The 18665-nt window shown below is 37.4% G+C and overlaps 1 protein-coding gene across 3 annotated transcripts in view; it reads right to left on the bottom strand.

Annotated features, from left to right (window-relative positions):
• RELN (reelin) overlaps positions 1 to 18665 on the bottom strand; it is a 528909-nt gene that overhangs the window by 206915 nt on the left and 303329 nt on the right. For all 3 annotated transcript variants that reach the window (XM_082473379.1, XM_082473378.1, XM_082473380.1), the window contains exons 9-10: positions 18134 to 18230; positions 15250 to 15490 (exon numbers count right to left, since the gene is read on the bottom strand). In XM_082473379.1, the coding sequence (XP_082329505.1) occupies positions 15250 to 15490; positions 18134 to 18230 (338 nt within the window). The remainder of the gene's footprint in view (positions 1 to 15249; positions 15491 to 18133; positions 18231 to 18665) is intronic.

The following is an 18665-nucleotide window of genomic DNA, read 5'->3' as shown; positions in this document are numbered from 1 at the left end:
TCTACGGTGTTGTATATCAATTATATCTCAATAAAACTGGAAGAAAAGAATTAGCTATCAATATACCTTTCTGTCATTATAACTGCTAGCGCCAGCATATGAAATACAAGTAATATTTACCGTAACAAGTATGAAGAAAGCAACCTGAAAAAAATGAACACTCACTTTGAGTGTTAACCAATTTTCCTAATTGCAGAATCTAAAAACTAGTAGGATCTGTCTTTGCCAAGTTTCCATGAAGGACAGCATGGTATAGTTTTTTACATAGTTTATTTTTGTAGGGAAGGAGCTGTTCTTCACCAGTTGGCAGTAAAAGGACAATACTCGAAGTCTAAATTCAAACAAACAGGGCGGTGGTTTATAACAGTCAGTGCTGGACTTGCACTGAAACATCTTAACCCTGTCTGTCGAGTTTAGGGGAAGATTCAGAGTCCTCTCTATTCTCTCTTCCCAAATGGGCCCAATGCCCTTTTGGGTGTGGAGAGGGTAAAGTATTGCTCTTTGAGTGTTTTCTTCGTCAGAGTCTTAGTACATCAACACATTGCTAAAGAAAGTTTGTGACACATCCAAAGTGAAGAGCCACAGCTCAGCGTGAAGTGAATCAAATCCCCCTGTCTCTTAGCAGGATGGGGCTGCCGATTTCTGGGTAGCAGGGCCTGGAGACGCACTGAATGCACACGCTACAATGGATGGCTAGCTCTGCTCCCCACAATGCTAAGGAGATCAGGACATAATTTCTGCCTCAGCCATTATGAGTAGAACACGTGTTTTCAAGGTTTGGAGTCAGGGTAATATAAGCCAGCTGGGTACTATTGGGACTATAAAATAGGGGATAGTCTGTGCAAAACTGGTGAATTACTGAGCCATTTGAGCAGGAATGGGCAGGAATGGGCCTACCGAGAAGTTGATAATGTATAATCCTTGTATTTAGGAATCCTGGGAAAGATAGGGGGCCAGTTCAGTGTTCTCATTCTGAGGATTCCTACATCAATTACAAGGCTAGTTAAAGTTTTACATTAATTCTACTTTAGAATTGGTCACAGAGGGCTCAGTGTCTTAGTATTGGACTGGTTTCGCAGATGCTCTCCCAACTGAGAATTTATGCCTGACTACATTCAGATTGAGATAGAGCCCCTGTGCCTCTGCTTGCTTGAGATTGCGTCTCTGCCTCTGAATGGAAATCCACCACCTGTGTGGGTAGGGGTGCTTGAACTTTCCCCTAGAACCCAATTCAATTAATTCAGCACTTACATGTGCTGAGGTGATTAAGGTTAGAAAAAAACCCAAAATACTGGAAACCAAAAACATTCTTGACAAGGAATGAAAACTCAGTTACTTTTCATCTTCAAGGAGTTTGGGGATTGGAATCAGAAGGCATGTTCCGATGCATTTTCTCTACTGAATGGTTACATGGTTTTGCACAACTCATTTAACCCATCTAGACCTCAGTTTCTTAGGCTGTGGAATGGGGCCAATAATATCTATTTCCTAGAGACGCTGTTAGAAGCACAAATTATATTATATGTGGAAGTGTTTTTTTGAAATCTCTAAGTGGTATAAAATAATTGTTATTTTATTTCTAAATATGCACTTTTCCAAAAATTTCTAAATATGCAGTATTATATTCCCTTTGCAGTATATACCCTTGGCAGTAGGTTATAGAGAAATAGAATATTTAAATCTATTTTAAATTGTTTCTCATTAGACTAGTCACTAAAATTCTTCAGATCAACTTAAAACCTTTAGTAAAATGTAAAAGAATATGTTGCACAATACAATATGGTAAAATATTGCAAACATTCATTCATTTTCAGGGCATACTGAGCCATCAATTAGAACTTCAAAAGTCCTCCAAATTTTGGCAGATTACCAAACATTTTCCTTAGGAAAACTTAATAATGCAAGATGTCTGCTGCCACTTTTCTTACAGATGAAATGTATAACATTTATGTATTTATGTTAAAGATCCAAACAAAAAGTGAACTGAAAGTATGAAAAGAATTTCAGAAAATTGCTCTCAGTGATTTTAATACCCAGTTGTTTTTGTTCAGCATCTGTTCAAACTCATGTCATTTGTGAGACAATTAAAATCTAAACAACTTCATAAGACAGTTAAATGTCTAACTCTGTGAGATATATGAGCTTTATATGATAAGAAGAATACTCTGGAATTCAGGGCTACTTTATTTTGAGTATGGTAAAAATATAGCAGGTTTTCTTGAGTAAATGATTACAAATAACATGTGACTTCCTGAGTCTTAGCTTTTTATTTTATTTACTGTTGTATTGGAGACAGTTTTAATAACTGAAACGTCCAGCATAAATGAGGGTACAAGAAAACAAGACTCTACTGGTTAGGATATAAATTGACAGGATTATTTTGGTTGAATAATTTGGCAGTAACTATTTTAAAATTTTAGTGTTTAATTCAACCTTACCCAGAAATTCCACTTCTAGGTATCTATGCTATAGACAAAAATAGCATGAGTACTTGAAAATATATGTACTAGGCTGTTTACCACAGCATTTCTTGTTATAGAAAAAGAAGAGGACAAATTTCCATAAATAAGGAATACTTAAATGGATTATAGTAGAGCCACATGATGAAATACTACACAGCAATGAAAAAGAACAAAATTGATCTGGAAGGTGGATGAGCTGCTATCTTAAGTGGAAAATACAATTAACAGAACATATTATCATGTGAGTCTTAGCTGTTTTTTTTTTTTCATAGTGAAATCAAGTACAGTTTTGAGTCTTCGCTTTTGACTGACTTATGGTGAGTATATATCAGGTAATTAAGAATTTATTTTTGGTAAAATAAAGGTATAAATTCTGCAGATGGCTCTATATATTTCTTTCTATCCCTAGCCTTCCTAATTACATAAATGGTGATGTTAATTATCATTATTTTTACTTCATTATTTTAGCACTGACCAATGACAGTTTTTAAAATCACTTAAATATCATCCTTATTTGTTTCCATTTGTCAATCAAAAATATTTTTCTACTTTGCTGTTAAATGGGTTTCCTTTACTTGAAAAGCAGAACACACTGTAACTGACAAGAATTTGCCATTCAGAAAAGCATCAACAGGAAACATCAGTGAAAATTCCTCAATATAACAAGTCTTTGGCCACAATTCAGGATAGCATTTGTCTAAGGCTGCTCCCTATACTCTGCTGAAAATGTTAATGACTTCACCTCTGTACTTGTAAAAGTACTTACAATTGCCTTCACCATAGTTTAATTAGGTTTTCATCAAAGATGAACACTGAGGTACCTCTTAATGTTATCTCCCTGGGGTCTAATGGCCCTGATGATTCTTTCAGACATCTGTAGCCTTACAATTTATTTTTGACGATATCCTTTTAGTTGGAATGAGTATATTGGGCATTTGGGCAGTGCCAGCTTGCAGAGAGCTGGTGGCAGATGGAATGAAATCTGCCTGGTATGCCCTCCCCTCCACATGAGCAGACAGCCATCCATTTCCTCCATTAAGGAGTTGTCACTCAACCCACCCAGCTGGAAGACCATTTTTGATAGCCAAGCTGGCTGGTGGCAGACAATTCAGATACAAAGCGCACTTTAAAAGGAGCTAAAACATCATTTGTAGGAAAATTGAAAATGCACGGCTTCCACCACAGCCAATTTTTTAATGACTGTAATATTTTAAGTGATTATTTTTGCCACTTCAGATTGCTCCTTAGAGAGGAGAGGTTTTTAAATTAAAATCTAGGCAACACATAACAGTTGAGATATGAGGAGCAGAGGAAAGAGAAATAAGCTGAATAAAATTAATTAAAATGGCATTGTTGGCAGAGCCATAAATTAGCCACTGTCTGGCTGGAAATAAAATATATGGGTATAGGAGTTTCTGGATTAAACTGGGATGTATGACTGAGTGACTAGAAATGGACTGACCTACAGCCTACAAATCATTGTGTTTCCTAAGCCTTTCACCATGCTATAGCTATTATCATATAGAAATATATATATTTCCTACATCCTGGTTCAATGGTCTTTAATGGTACAGACTTTCATGCTTATAAAAAAAAATAGGAAGAGAATGATTTCTCTCATGAGGCAAAATGAATTTCTGTCATTTTCCACACATTCAATTTCTAGGTAATTTAATGCCAGTTAAAAAACTGAAAACTTGGCTATGAACACAGTCCAGGTGCAGGAGGGCTGAAGTGCATTTTCTCTAGTCAACACAATAGATTCAACCACAGTGAGCGAATTTTAGGGAGCTTAAAGAGTGTTTCTTTCTCATTATTTTATGGATTCATTAAGCATTTGAACCACTTGGTACTACGATTCATAAAGATTCAATTCATGGTATATTTTGTAACAAGTGTGTAATTATTTGGCAATAGTTATGACAACTCTAAAATGGCAATAGTGACAGATTTGAATTGGAGTAATAAGAGAAAGAATAACAATGTAAAATTCCATAGGGCAGTTGTTAACCTTGTCTGTAGGGATCAACTTAACTTTCACAGAGTCTGAAGTTTTCAGACTGGCCTCCTCAAATTAAGGCCAAGAATGCCAGGCGCAATGTGGGAGGCTGCAAGATAGTGAGGAACAAAAGGGCTCGGGCTTTAAAATACAACATAGTTGGCTTTGAAAATCAAAGCTGTTTGATCTTGGAGAAGCCACTTAACCTCTCTGAGCCTCTATATTTTCATCTGTGAAATGGGGCAATTGTGAGGATTAGATGAGATAGTGGAAGTAACATGCTTATTCTAAAGACTGATGAATCTTAGGAAATCAGTAAATTCCCTTCCTTCTTTCATCCCCTATCTTCATTCATTTATTTAAAAACCCTTACCTTAATGAGTGCCACTATGCAAATAATTGGGCTATGTGCTGTGCTAAGTACAAAGATGATGGGTAATGTTACTATGTTTTGGATGTTCAGACAATAAAATAAATTTCACATTGAATAACATATTAACTTAATTAGTGATTAAATGTGTCAGCTTCAGACCATAAACAAACAAGAAAAGGGTGCATAGTCAAAGACGCTCTGGGGATTTGTTTGAATGGTTATTTTTAGTAGAATTTATCGAAATTATTTGTTTCTGTGTTACTGCCACTCTTGTCATGGTGATTTGGCTCAATTCCATGTTTCACTAACGCTATTCCACATTAATTACTGTACAAATAGGCCTGATTGGGGGGAAACTGTGAAAAGCACACTACTTACGTTTAACCCTTCATCCCCAAAGTACTCTTATTAGCTTAAAATATATTCTGGCTCATTCTACAATATCATGTACCCACCTCTTGGGGGAAACATGACAATAAGACCAATGCAATCCAAAGTGAAAAACATCCCAAGCAAAGGGAATTTACAGAGACAGCATGCAATTAACCAAGCTGGAATCCGGCCAGAAAATCATAGGTAACATTCTGATTCTTAATGGAAAAAGACGTGGGAACATGGTCTCGCCACAAGTCTTACTGAGTTCAGGTTTATCCTCATTAGAAAGCCGGTACTCAAATCCCTCAAGTTACAGACCATATAGTTTCCAGTACAGCGATTTGCAAAGCACATTTCTGGAAAGCACATCTGATTTCCTCCTGTTTGTCCTTACATTCTAAAAAAAGAAAATCACGGAATGGATTTTTGAAACCGTTTTCTGGGGTGCCCAATTCATGGAAGACAAGTTAGGCATTATAGTAGGCAGATACTGCTCTGCCAGGGGATTATATTCCCAAAAAGCACATTTAAAAATAAATTCTGCTTTGAATGTGATCATCCCCTTCACCATTTGTCTTTGACTTTTTTCACTAGCCTCGACTTGTGTTAAGACTACATTTTCAGACAAATAAATTTACATTTTTTTCATAATTTGGATATTATAACCTTTATTCTCCATTAATGACTCAACAATTTGTGACAATAGTATTAGACAGGTGACAGCAGAATTCCAGAATGAAAGCTCCAATTTTTATTCAGGACTGGAGATCTGCCTAGTGTCCACTGGGACAAGGAATTTGGCAAATGCATAATGTACAAGAGCTATAAGAAAATTAATAGACTCTCTTGCTCTGACTTAATTCTTCTCCTTAATGGGTTGTTCATTCACCTGATGGCTGTTGTCTTCATTAGGGCCTTTCGGTGTTTGTTCAGCTAGGAAAATTGACACTATGATTGGATATTTATCAACAGTAAATGGAGGAGAGAGGCAGCAGTCTAACTGGAAGTAGAAATACTTCTAAATTCTGTATACTTAGTTACTCCCAATCCTTGGCACACATCTGCAAAATTTCATAATTTACTTTTTAAGAAAATTTCTTTTAAATACATTTGAGCGCAGCCTATTCTAAAGGACAAACCTTCACAACAGAATCTGTGACACTTTGTACTGATTTACTTCTCAACACAAGTTGACATAAAAGTGTAAAAGGAGTAATCTGGAATTCTTTGCTATCCATACAATGAACTAGGGTAATAAACAGAAAAAGATTAGCAGGTGCAGGCACAGCAATCAGAGTGGGAAGATTTCTTAAAAATAAAAAATACGAGGAACAGCACATATCTCCTAGTGATCTGCACTTAATCTGTGGGTCAATTCCAGAGGTGACAGAAGCCAGTGATTTATGCCTTTGCAAGCTGAGGGTAACCAGGCTAGCTGAGCAGATATAAACATTTATTAACAGTGAGTGAGCAAAGTGTGCTCTCTCTCTTTCTCTCTCTCTCTCACACACATACAGATATCAAGGAGTTGTGGATGATTCATGCTTTCAAAATACAAATTTTGGCTGCCACCAAAGATGGGAGTGAACAAACAAACAAAATGAAGCAGCTGCTTGACCAATATTTACCTCCATGGCATATTGATCCATCTGGAAATTCTGCTTCACTGGGTAATATTAAAAGATGAAGAAAAAAGAAAAAACAAAGCAAAAAATCTGCTCATAGCTCTTTCCAAATCATTTGTTCCTGGGTTCTCCTCTGAGTACTTTCCTGACCTTTGCAGCTCTTCTCTCTAAGGGTGAGTTACAGAAAGCAGGTAGCTGTAGCAGCTCCAGGCTGACCCTTTAAAAATCTTACATTTAGTGTTTTTCTTCGAACTTGAAATTAAGGACATTTTCAGATTGCAGGATGTGTTTTTGAGGAGTTGGGAAGAGATGACTTTGATGGATTTGTCCAGATGTTTTAAGAATGACTAAGGACAATGAAGCACTAAGTACTCAGGGTCTTTATAGACATGCAATGTTCACCTACCATAGATATAAAACTTGGAGGATAAGGCCTTCCTCATAGTGCTGGCACCTACAGATGATTCATGAAATGCCACCATTACTACTGCTGCTGCTGCTACTACTACTTATAATTATGGTTGTTATTATTATTATTTATTATCCAGTATCCATGCTACTCAATGGAGATGGATATGAGAATCCTACCCAAGGGGAAACATTGATTCTTGATTCTATACATCTTAAATGGAAGGGGCCAAAACATTCATTTCCCTTAAACCTTGATGACAAAACCAAGACCATTTGCAAAGAGTTGGAGCACCAGAAGTTGCCCTGAGATTAATCATTCCCCCATTTCAGGCAGGAAGAACGTGCCTCCCACTATTAAATGCGGCAAAACACCCACAGCCATCTGATAGAGAGCGGGGCTGTCAGGGGATGGCAGCTGTGGCAGCAGCAGCCAATTCTAGCAACTGCAAATGATGGACTAACAGAGTATATTCCGTATCTTTAGAATAGAAACAACTGACACAAATAATTCTTGATTAGTTTAGAAATTGTACACAAAAGTAATTTTAAAAAAGGATGCAATATTCTGCAAAAGAAGGAAGTACCATCGTAACTAATAATTAAGACAGGTGTTTCACTATCAAGTGGGTTCAGGCTCCTTGCCTTGCTGAGTCCACAATGGACTTACTGTGGAGACTGCTAATGAGGCTGGTGCTCTGGCTAGCTTTCTGACTTGCAGTACTAGATTTATTGGCCTCTAGAGCCCCACCTATTTGGTTGTGAACAGAGGGCTGCTTAGGGATTCATGGGAAATAAAAAGATTATGATGGTAATTAGAAGCACGATAAGAATGTGGTGTCCCTTTTCTTCCACATGGGCAGGTTCTCTGGAAAAACACTGGAAGCTGAGTCAGGCAAGGCCATGAACTTGTGAAGAGAATGGAGGAGGAACACAGATGGCTGTCGAGGAAGAACATATTAATTCTGTAACCTCTTACAGTCCTCTTCAGTTTACCAATCCAAATAAAAAAGTGCAACAAACATAAGGTCGGGTTCTACATTAAAAGCCGATACTGTTAGACATCTACTTCATATTAATTACTAAAGAGCCAACAGATGGTAATGGCCTTCTACCAGCCCAGGGCAGATTTAAACTGGTGACCTATAATTGCAGTTCTCCAGATCACATAACTCCTTAAGTTAATGACTCCATTTGGTCTTCTATCGTTCTGCCCTACTTGAGATAAACAAGGACAGGCTCAAATGAAATGAATTAAATAGTACCAAAGAAATTGAAAAAAAAATCTAAAGAAGATAAGGAGAAATATGTACTATGAATGCCAGTGACTCATTTTTATCTTTCCTATTTGACCTGCCATTCTCAAACATTATTTTCAACATCAACTGGACAGTTTACATACTCACTACTCTCTATTACCTTATTTTATGAACAGCAGCACTTAAAAAATCACTTGTTGTTAATAAAGAAAACTACTATTAATATTATAATTACATGAATGCCATTTCAACTTAATTCCAGTGGAAACTATTTCTTATTTTGATTGCTAAAGTTACATCTATGGGCAATATTTGTGTCCAACCTAATCAATTTACTGCATTTGATTTTGATATTACTTTAATGATATATAAGGATGACATAATTTGTGAGTTCTGTATTTCTTCTATCCTATCCCCCCCCCATTGGAGATATCAGCTCAATCCTTTGCCTTTTACATATTTTTCTCCATATTCACTTCCCTGTAGAGTTGATTTGTTCTTAAAGTTTTCAATGAAGAGGACACATACTTACTTAGCCCTTTATATATGCCAGGCACTGTTCTAAGGGTTTTACATGTATCTTCTTATTTAATTATCACAACAGGAGATGGATACTATTACTATCCCTGTTAAAGGTGAGGACACCAAGGAACCAAGAGGTTAAATAACTTGCCCAAGACCACATGGCTAATAAACTGTGAAACCAAGATTTGAACCCAGTTAAGCCCATTTTCTTAACAGTTGTGCTATATCCAGTCCCATTCACAATATTTTTAGCTGCCTGCATGTCATCACTGAATATAAAATTTATTTTCTTTCCCCACAAACTAGATCTTGATATTTTTTCAGTTTTTCATTCGTTCAACTAGCACAATGTATCATGTACCAATACTGGAGATTCAAAAATGGTAGAAACAGTTCCCGAGCTTAAGAAGCTAACACGCTACCCAGGGAGACAGAAACATAACTACAAAGCAATGTTGTAAACACTCTCATAGATGTATATTTACGGCATAACAGAATGTTGAAATGGAACTAGGTTAGTGTTGGATTTGGTTAAGGTGCCAAGAAAATAGGTAGCAACTGCTCCACATTCCAAAGAGAGGTGATGGACCAACTATAAGGACTTAGCAAAAGAGGCGGTAAAATGGCTTAGCCACTTACTCAAATTGAGAGCACACAAACTTGAAGCTGAAGTATGTAGGTAGCTGGAAAGCAGAGAGATGATTCCTTTAGAGAGGGTTGTTGGTGAACTGTGGGTCACACCCATGCCCTTGTCAGGGGAGGAGGGTACCTTCCCTTTGCCTCAAGCCTGGTGCTCAGGACTTCAAGAACACCCCTTGGAAGGAATGCTGTAAGGGCTTAGACTAGTGCCTGGGGCTGCCTGGCAGATAGCTGGGTAACAAGAGGGCTGCACTTCAAAGTAATTAACTTCTCTTCTCCCAATGATGGATTCAAGGTGAATGTTTACCATAGACTAGAACTGGGCCCATGCACACAAGAGGCAGTCTGGTTTGTCTAAGATCCTGCCCCCAAGGTCTTCCTGGAGGGGCAAGGACCCTTAGAAGAAAGAGGTTGAGGTCATGAGTCAGAGGCCCAGTGGCTAGGAGTAGAAGTAGACATGACCTGAGAGATGCATTGGGGAGCTACAGGTGAGAAATCGCCAGTTCTGGTGAAAAGTAGGGGCATTTCCAAAGAGCTTTTTGGTAGAACCAAGAGAGAGCCAGCTTTGATCACTTGCCAGACCAAGGGATCAATAATTCCAGCTTACAGCGTCTGCCTCTTGATTCTTCTCCTGCCTCCTGACCCAGCTCCGGGTGGTTCAGAGGCTAAAACTCATGGTGGTTAGTGAGGAGGGAGAAGGAGCTGACCTCCATCTCTATTCCTACTCAGCAGACCTAAGCTGGAGGAGAGAAGCTATGGGCGAAGCTTGGAGTTTGCATTATTACGGTGAACTGTGTGGTATTTGTTATGGAACGGAGACCGGGGACTAAAGTGATTGATTGCTTTTTTGGTCTATCAGTAGTCTTGGGACCTGCCTTAGGTTTGTGCAAAAAGGATAGAGATTTAAAAAGCTGTCTGAGTGAATGCGAATGGTCACTAGTGAGGAAGAAAGAATGTTTTTTTGTAGCCAGTCTCCAACCTCAAGTCCTGCTTATTCAACCTCATGGTTATAGCAGCACAGAGAGAAGCCAGACGTTAACTATGCAAAACTTCACCCACACAATGACATTTGAACTGGGCCCTGAAGGATGCTGGGGAATGACTAGGCATAGAAAAAAGAAAGGTGGAAAAGCATGTCTAAAGGGGTGGGAGTGTGAAATTCTGTGTTGTATTTGTGAGGCTGGCGCACAGGGGAGCAGGAGATGAGGATGAAAAGTTAGGCTGGGCCGAGATTGGAAATGGCCTTGAATTACATGCTAGGGAGTTTGGCTTGTCTCCTCTAGGCCTACACCGGAAGCCATCAAAGGTCTTGAGTATGGAGGGTGCATGATGTAATTTCTTTTAAGGAATGACCGTGTCATTTTTTGTCAGTGGCATCCCTTTGTATGATCCTTGGCTCCAACATCCTCGTCACAGGAAGTCTGCTACCATGAGATTGTTGATTTCTCTTTCTTTAGTGTCCCCCTGTTCTCACTCTATTTCACCTTCCCTATAGGTTACTGCAAATGCCTCCTACCTCCATATGGAAAATATTTTAATACTCCTTTCTCCTTAAGTTCACTTTAGGTCAGCAGTGGTGGACCAGTAACTATGATTGTGAAAATAAAATCAGCTGTTGTAGTGTGGAAGAAAAGGAAGCAACCAGTGCTTGGCCTGAACTTACTAAATTCTGATGTATCAAAATCTGTCACCCAGAGAAAGGAATATATAGTACAAATGGAATAAAGCTGGGGCAAGATCAAGAAATACGAGAAAAACAAGAATCTTTCAGCTTAGAGCCAGAGAGTGATGGTGACGAAAATAGGCAGATAAATTAACAAATAGATGATGGGAAGAAACACAGGACCAATAGGGTGCATGTCAGTTTATATTTACTACTTGTAAGAGCAAAGTTATGTGGAGCTGAGAGCAAGAGTTCTGAAGTCGGATTCCTGTATTTGAACGCTGGATCTGCCACTGGAAAAGGGGCATTCTGGACAAGTTACTCAACACCTCCATGTCCACTTTCCACATCTGTAAAATGGGGCTAATAGAGCACATTTTTATAGGTTTATAAAGGTCAACTGTATGAGATTATACATATATAATCTCACACGCACATCTGGAATAGCAGGTCCTTAGAATAATAAGTGAACGATAAAAAGTAGCTGTTGGGACTTCCCAGGTGGCACAGTGGTTAAGAATCTGCCTGCCAACGCAGGGGACACGGGTTCAATCCCTGGTCTGGGAAGATCCCACATGCCGCGGAGCAACTAAGCCCATGCGCCACAACTACTGAGCCTGTACTCTAGAGCCCACGAGCCACAACTACTGAGCCTGCGTGCCTAGAGCCCATGCTCTGCAACAAGAGAAGCCACCGCAATGAGAAGCCCGCGCACTGCAACGAAGAGTACCCCTGCTCTCTTCATTCCCTCGCCGCAAGTAGAGAAAGCCTGCGTGCAACAATGAAGACCCAATGCAGCCAAATAAATAAATAAATAAATGAGGAAATTGTTCACGTTCAGAGCAATTAAAAAAAAAAGGAGCTATTATTATTTAACCAGAAAGTACCTTATCTGTGCTTGGACACTTTTCCTGAAATAAACTCTACTTTGTAATGATGCATACTTTCTTGACTGCTGTTAGACTCGATCTTCGATTTAGTTAAGATGTAAACATCTTGGAGAGTTTTAATGAATATAGAAAAGATAACGTATAGGTTGAACAAACAAACATTACCCTCAAAACTAAAAAGTCCAAAATAAAGCAATGTTCAAAACATGTCCTATGACCAATAGGAACATCGAGATATGCTTTCTAATTGGTTGTATTCGGTTTTCATCTCAGAGGTCACACAGTAAAGGAACAATATTTGGTGGAGAAATTGCATACAATTTAAATGAACAATTTTTATTTCTAGAACTCCAAATCACTTGGCAAAAGCAATTTTTTCATGCTTAGATTTTTGAGCCAAAAAGCAAAAGGTTGGTCATGCAAATGAGTTAAAATGACAAACTCTTAGATTTTATCATTGCACTTATTTGAAATTTTAAAAAGAAATATCAGAGGGACTTCCCTGGTGTCCCAGTGGTTAAGAATCCACCTTCCAATGCAGAGGACGCGGGTTCGATCCCTGGTCGGGGAACTAAGATCCCACATGCCGTGGGGCAACTAAGCCTGCGTGCCACAACTGCTGAGCCTGCATGCTCTAGAGCCCATGTGCCACAACTAGAGAGCCCGTGAGCCACAACTACTGAGCCCACATGCCACAACTAGAGAGAAACCTGCATGTTGCAATGAAGAGCCCTCCTGCCACGACAAAAGATCCTGCATGCCGCAACTAAGACCTGATGCAGCCAAATAAATAAATTAATTTTAAAAAAAAAAGAAACATCAGAAAAAAGTTTCTACTTGATAGCCAAAGACCCTGGTATAAATCATTACTACAATGACTTTTTTCTTAGTAGGCTTAGGTAACTAGGCAAGTCTCAAACGTGTGATTAGTAAGCTTATGAGTAAGATGAGAGACCACAAAGCAAAAGTATACTCCACACAAAGTTGTAATTTAAGTAACCATTACTACGAAGCAAAACCACACTTCATGCATTTTTATCATGGGTGGTACCAAAGTACAGTGCATTAAGGCACCAAAAAGCTAATTAGATTAGTATAATGATGACTTACAAAACAAGGCATAAAAAGTACATTTATATAGTAAAGGGAACTGAGACCAAATAATCACCAATGATTATCACGGGAAAAGGATGTGAATCCCAGGCCCTGAGGTCTCCATGTGTTTCCTGGGTTTCTTCTTGCCAATGTTGAACAGTGACAACAGAAATCCTTCTCTCAATCAAGTAGTTAGTGGGATATGACATGGGATATCCTTACAAAGGTTCTTTTCCATACGCATATGAAAGGCATCCATGGACTCTCTTTAAAGGAACCAAAGTTTTAGAGTCTTTGTCAAAACAAATTTCCGTAAGGTTTACTGGGTGTTTTCTCATGCTGAGCAAAGATGATGCCTGTTCCTAATGCTAGTCAATTGGTGTAATTTCATCAACTTAAAACAAAGCATCTAGAGTTTGATTTGTTAAGCAACAAGTTATTGTGTCAGGGGAGTTGCCTAAAGAGGTGAAGGTTTTCTAAATAATTTGGAACCATTTTGAACCATGTTTCTAGAATTCAAATAAATTATTAAAAGGAGGTGAGCATCTTAGATCTTTATATTATGCTTGGGACTCCTCCTGTGACCTCACCCCCATGCAGCACAGGATTTTTTTTGTACCAGTGAGTCACATTTTAAAAAATTCTCCAATCTGCATCTGTACTTTATTTGTATATACTGGAAACTAGAGAGAGTCCAGTTGAGGGTCTAATGGTATTTTAAAATATTGCCTAGGCACAATTTCTTACTCTACACACTCTCTGGACAGACAAGCCCATGATTTCAATTCTCATTCAAAAGGTTGATAATCACCAATTTTGGATCTTCCTCTGAGTTTCTGATCCATACATCTAACCTCCCACCAGATGTTTCTTCTTGCCTGCCCCCAGGATTATCAAAATCAACATGTCCAAGGTGAATTCAGCTCCTGTAATCCTGTTCCTCTTCCTGTTTCCTGTTTCAACAAATGGCATCGTTGCTGAAACAACGATGCCCAAACCTTGTCCTTGACACATCCTGCTCCATCATCGTCTCAGTCAGTCCCCAATCTTCTCCATTTCCTCCTAAAAATCTCTGAATCCATCCATATTTTCCGATCATCTCTCCCCTACTTCTGTTCAATGTGATTGCCCATTGGACTACTGTTTGCAGCCTTCTATTTGGTTTTCCTGTATGCACTCTTTCCCTTTCATTCTGTCCTCCATCCTCGAAGGGATATTTCAAAACTCAGATCTAATTATCTGACTCTTATTCAGAGTAATTCAGCGACTCCCTATCAACTTCAGGATAAAGTTCAAACTCTACAGCAGCTTTCAAGACCTTTAAGGTTTCATCACTGGCCATATCTTCAGACTTTATCACAAGTCTCAACTCAAAATCTGTTAGACAACTATTTGGAACATTGTCCAAGGCCTCTGCTTTGTGCTATCACCTTACAGCCTTTATGTATGTGATTTATGATTCTAGAAACGCTATTCCTCCCTCCTGGCCAATTTGAAATTACCCTTCATTCTCTGCTTGGATCCCTATTCTCTTGGATAGTCTTCTTAATCCCTCAGGTCTGGATTTGGTACTGTATGTTGTATTTCCACAGCACTCTAAACTTTCCCAGCAAATCAACAATGATGCTATTTTGCACATGCATGTTGACATGTCTAACTCCCCCACTAAACTGACAGCCAGTGAAGGGAGGAGACATATCTGCCTTTTTGTGGTTATATTCTCTAGGTTCAGCCCAGTACATGGCACCATGGATTCTCAAAAATACTTGTTAAAGGGATGAATAAATGAATGATTTTCCATGCTTACAAGGGAGGGTAAAGTAATATGACCTATTCTTTTAATAGTGGCTTTAGTACAACTGTTATCTTTGTACAATTTGGTTTACTGAGCTTTAGGTTTTAGAGGAGAGGAGAAGGAACAAAAGAGAGATCAAACCTTCACTGTAGCTCCTGGGAAGAAAAGCCAGTTGCCCGTGTCTATTGGATCCAGATTATCTTCTAAAACAACTTGTCTGTGAGCTGAGTTGATGACCAGGACGTTATCCAAAGCCCAGCAGGCTTCATATACTTCACCTACTCGGAGATTTTCCTGCTTCCACTGAAACTGGACGTTCTCCCCTTTGGCGTCTTCAGGAAGGTAGAGGATATGGATGATTGTGCTGACATTGGAAGGGGCCCTGGAGAGATGAGAATTGGTGTCACAATAAAGTTCAACAGTGTCCACTTTACTTTTCTTATAGATCCTTTTTGTTTCTTAATTAAGACTGTGGTTTTCTTATCTTAAAAATATTGTACACATTACAGATTAAATACTTACAATCCCATAACCCTTAAATCTTTTAATACATGCTGATTATTAAGATGTTCGTATTGAGTGACGAAAGTTTAAATATTAAATGTCTTAATGAGCTTTACGTTTAACACAAAGCAGGCAGTAAGCATATTCAGGCAAGCCAGTAAAGGGATAATTGAAGAGAAAATGGTACACCACTGCCATGGCTCCTGTAAAAAATCAAAGTGTATCCAGCACAGTTTTTTGTGAATGGTAGACACTCAATCTAAAACCATATACTTGGGACTTCCCTGGTGGTCCAGTGGTTAAGACTCTGCACCTCCATTGAAGGGGGCACATGTTTGATCCCTGGTCGGTGAACTAAGATCCCACATGTTGCGAGGCCAAAATAAATAAATTAATTAAATAAAAGCGCTTAAAAAAAATAAATAAAAAAAAACCATATATTTTTTATGATACTGAGAAGAAAAAAAGGAGAAAAACTATAAAATTATCTTAATTTTAATTCTTACTTTGAAATTTTGCATTTATTAGAGATCACTGTATGCTATATGTTTCATAATCAGTCTTTATGTAATAGTTAATTTCTAGTAACCAGATGCAGACCGGTCTTTAAAAACATGATATAATTTAACATGATTTTTATATTACATCTGTTACATCTAGGTCCTTTTGCTATATAATATTTTTATTAAACATTTTATTCTACCAAAGTAGAAACCTGCTACAGTAAAAATGATGGCTTTAGCCAAGATTAAAAGTAGTACTAAAATACAAACTAGTAGTACCCAGGGCTTACTATAAATCAGTTTTGAAAGGACTAGAGAAAAGCCATATTTTTCACTCACCAATGAAGCACATATAAATCCGTAGAATTGTCTGTGTAGGTTATGAATGGTGTACCTCACCTTTGGTGGTAATCAATTCCCCTTTCCTTTAAAATATTTAATGATGACTATGTTTTTAACTTCAAAAAGAATTTAAACTAATGAAGATGCTACATTTTAGTTTTAGGAAGTGATTGAAAATATGTCCACTCTGATCAATAATGGTAAATTTGCATTAAATGAGTGTGATAGTTTGGTGCCTGGACTAAAATTGAAAGTCTCATTTAGTGAAAAATAAATGGAATCAGCTGAGTGTGATCTTTATATCTTCTAATTAAATGTGTACACTCACTATTTGTCATATCAAAAGCATGTAGCTGTTTTTCAGCAAGAAACGCACTACAATTTATCTAAACTATGGTATATAACTATTAGAGAAAAAAATGGAGGCATGAGTAAAACTTCCAATACTTATGCTGCTTTGCTTAAAGCCATTTATATAAATCAGTATTTAATATGAATGCATTTTCATAATAACTACTAGAAATTAGAAGGAAGAGCAAAATGCTCTGTTATAAAATTGGTAACTGGCACAGCATGTCAGAGCTTGGCTTGTACCAGGTATCTATAAATAATATCTTATCCTGTCACAGAGGGAGACAATCTATTAAAATCCATGAGTTAGAATCATTTTCTCAGTTTTTGGTTAGACTAGAGCTTGAACGTGTGAGACTTTTATTTTTATTTGAAATACTACTAGAAACTTTGGACAGATTGGTTTAATATTAAAGACTAAGAACCTAATATTTATTCTTCTCCCCCAAACAAATCACAATTCTTTCAATATGGAAAAATGGTAAGGAAAATAGTGTGAGAAAAAAGAAAACTGTCACAGAACTGATGGAAAATGTTCTACGTGAGTCATGCTAACTTAAGAACTAAACTGATCAGAATAACCACTTAATAAAATTTCAAGGTATTTTTTCCTTTAAATACCTCACCATACCTGAAATTAAGCACCCATTTTGAATTTTATTTTATGATTTAAACTACACAAAAATAGTTAACATAGTTTGAGTTTTGCTAAATTTAATCAAATATTTTCAACCTGAATGAACTTCTCCCTCTTTAAGCATCAACCTGATTTTCTTATGAAGGGATTTTTTTTTAAATAAAGAAAATGTAATAAATGATTACAAGTCGCATCACAATTATGATAATAGAATTTTAGAACTGGCCTTAGGGAAGTTAGAAGGAAAATGACAGAACTAGAGATTAGATCCAAGAGGCTATTAACTCATTATCATCACAGACTGGAAGGAATTTAGGCGGTAATCTGATATATTCCTAGGCCTATAAACCAGGCCACAGCCAGGCCACCTAAAGAGATGGGTGGTGCTGTTATTTTGTGGAGAATTCCATCAGAAAGGTTACTATCTCAAATGTACTTTTACCAAAAATAAATAGTTTGTTATAGCTACTACTGACAGTGGTAAATATTGAATGGAAAATGACACTTTTAACAATACCTTCTTCAAATAGAGCAGGTAATAATATGTGCATCAATGTAATTCAACATAATTAACAACCAGAGTACTTTTAACCATGAGGAATAAAGCCAGTGGTAGAATGAAGGTAAACAGGGAAGCAGAAATCCACCTACGTCAAAATTTATGAAGATACTTTAAATGATAACAAACCTAATTTTCTCAAGCTGAATCCAGTCCACAGTATTATTCTTGGCATATGACACAATGATGCAAGGGTCTGAATAACTAAAGCGACATGAACCTGAACCTGTAAATAGCAATAACAATAAATTTCAAAGTTAATACAGTGTAATTACATATTATCCTTCCCGATAAATACACTAGATAATTTTCTAACCACTTAGATAGTTATCTGATCATTTCCCCATTCTTCTAACTCTGCTAAAATTTCTTGTAATCTGTTCTGATAAACATTATTTGATAAATAATTTTAAGAGTTGAAAAAAGGTAAAAAAGGTAAATTTCAGGTCTCTTTAGAAATACATGAACTTCTAAATTAAATTACAATGTAAGCGTTCAGTTCTATGCCAAGAAATATCTAAATATTATAGAATGATTAATATGGATCTTACAAGATAATATCAATAATGATTGCATTTAATGGCATGTAAGTCATTCAGTTGTATGAAGAATAAAAATAGCATTCTTCTTCTGTGTGTGTGTTATTTAAATGATGAGGCAG

This window comes from Balaenoptera physalus, assembly GCF_965194825.1.
Source record: "Balaenoptera physalus genome assembly, chromosome: 8".
In the NCBI taxonomy this organism is placed as follows: Eukaryota; Metazoa; Chordata; class Mammalia; order Artiodactyla; family Balaenopteridae; genus Balaenoptera; species Balaenoptera physalus.
This window is presented reverse-complemented; position numbering and strand designations above follow the sequence as displayed.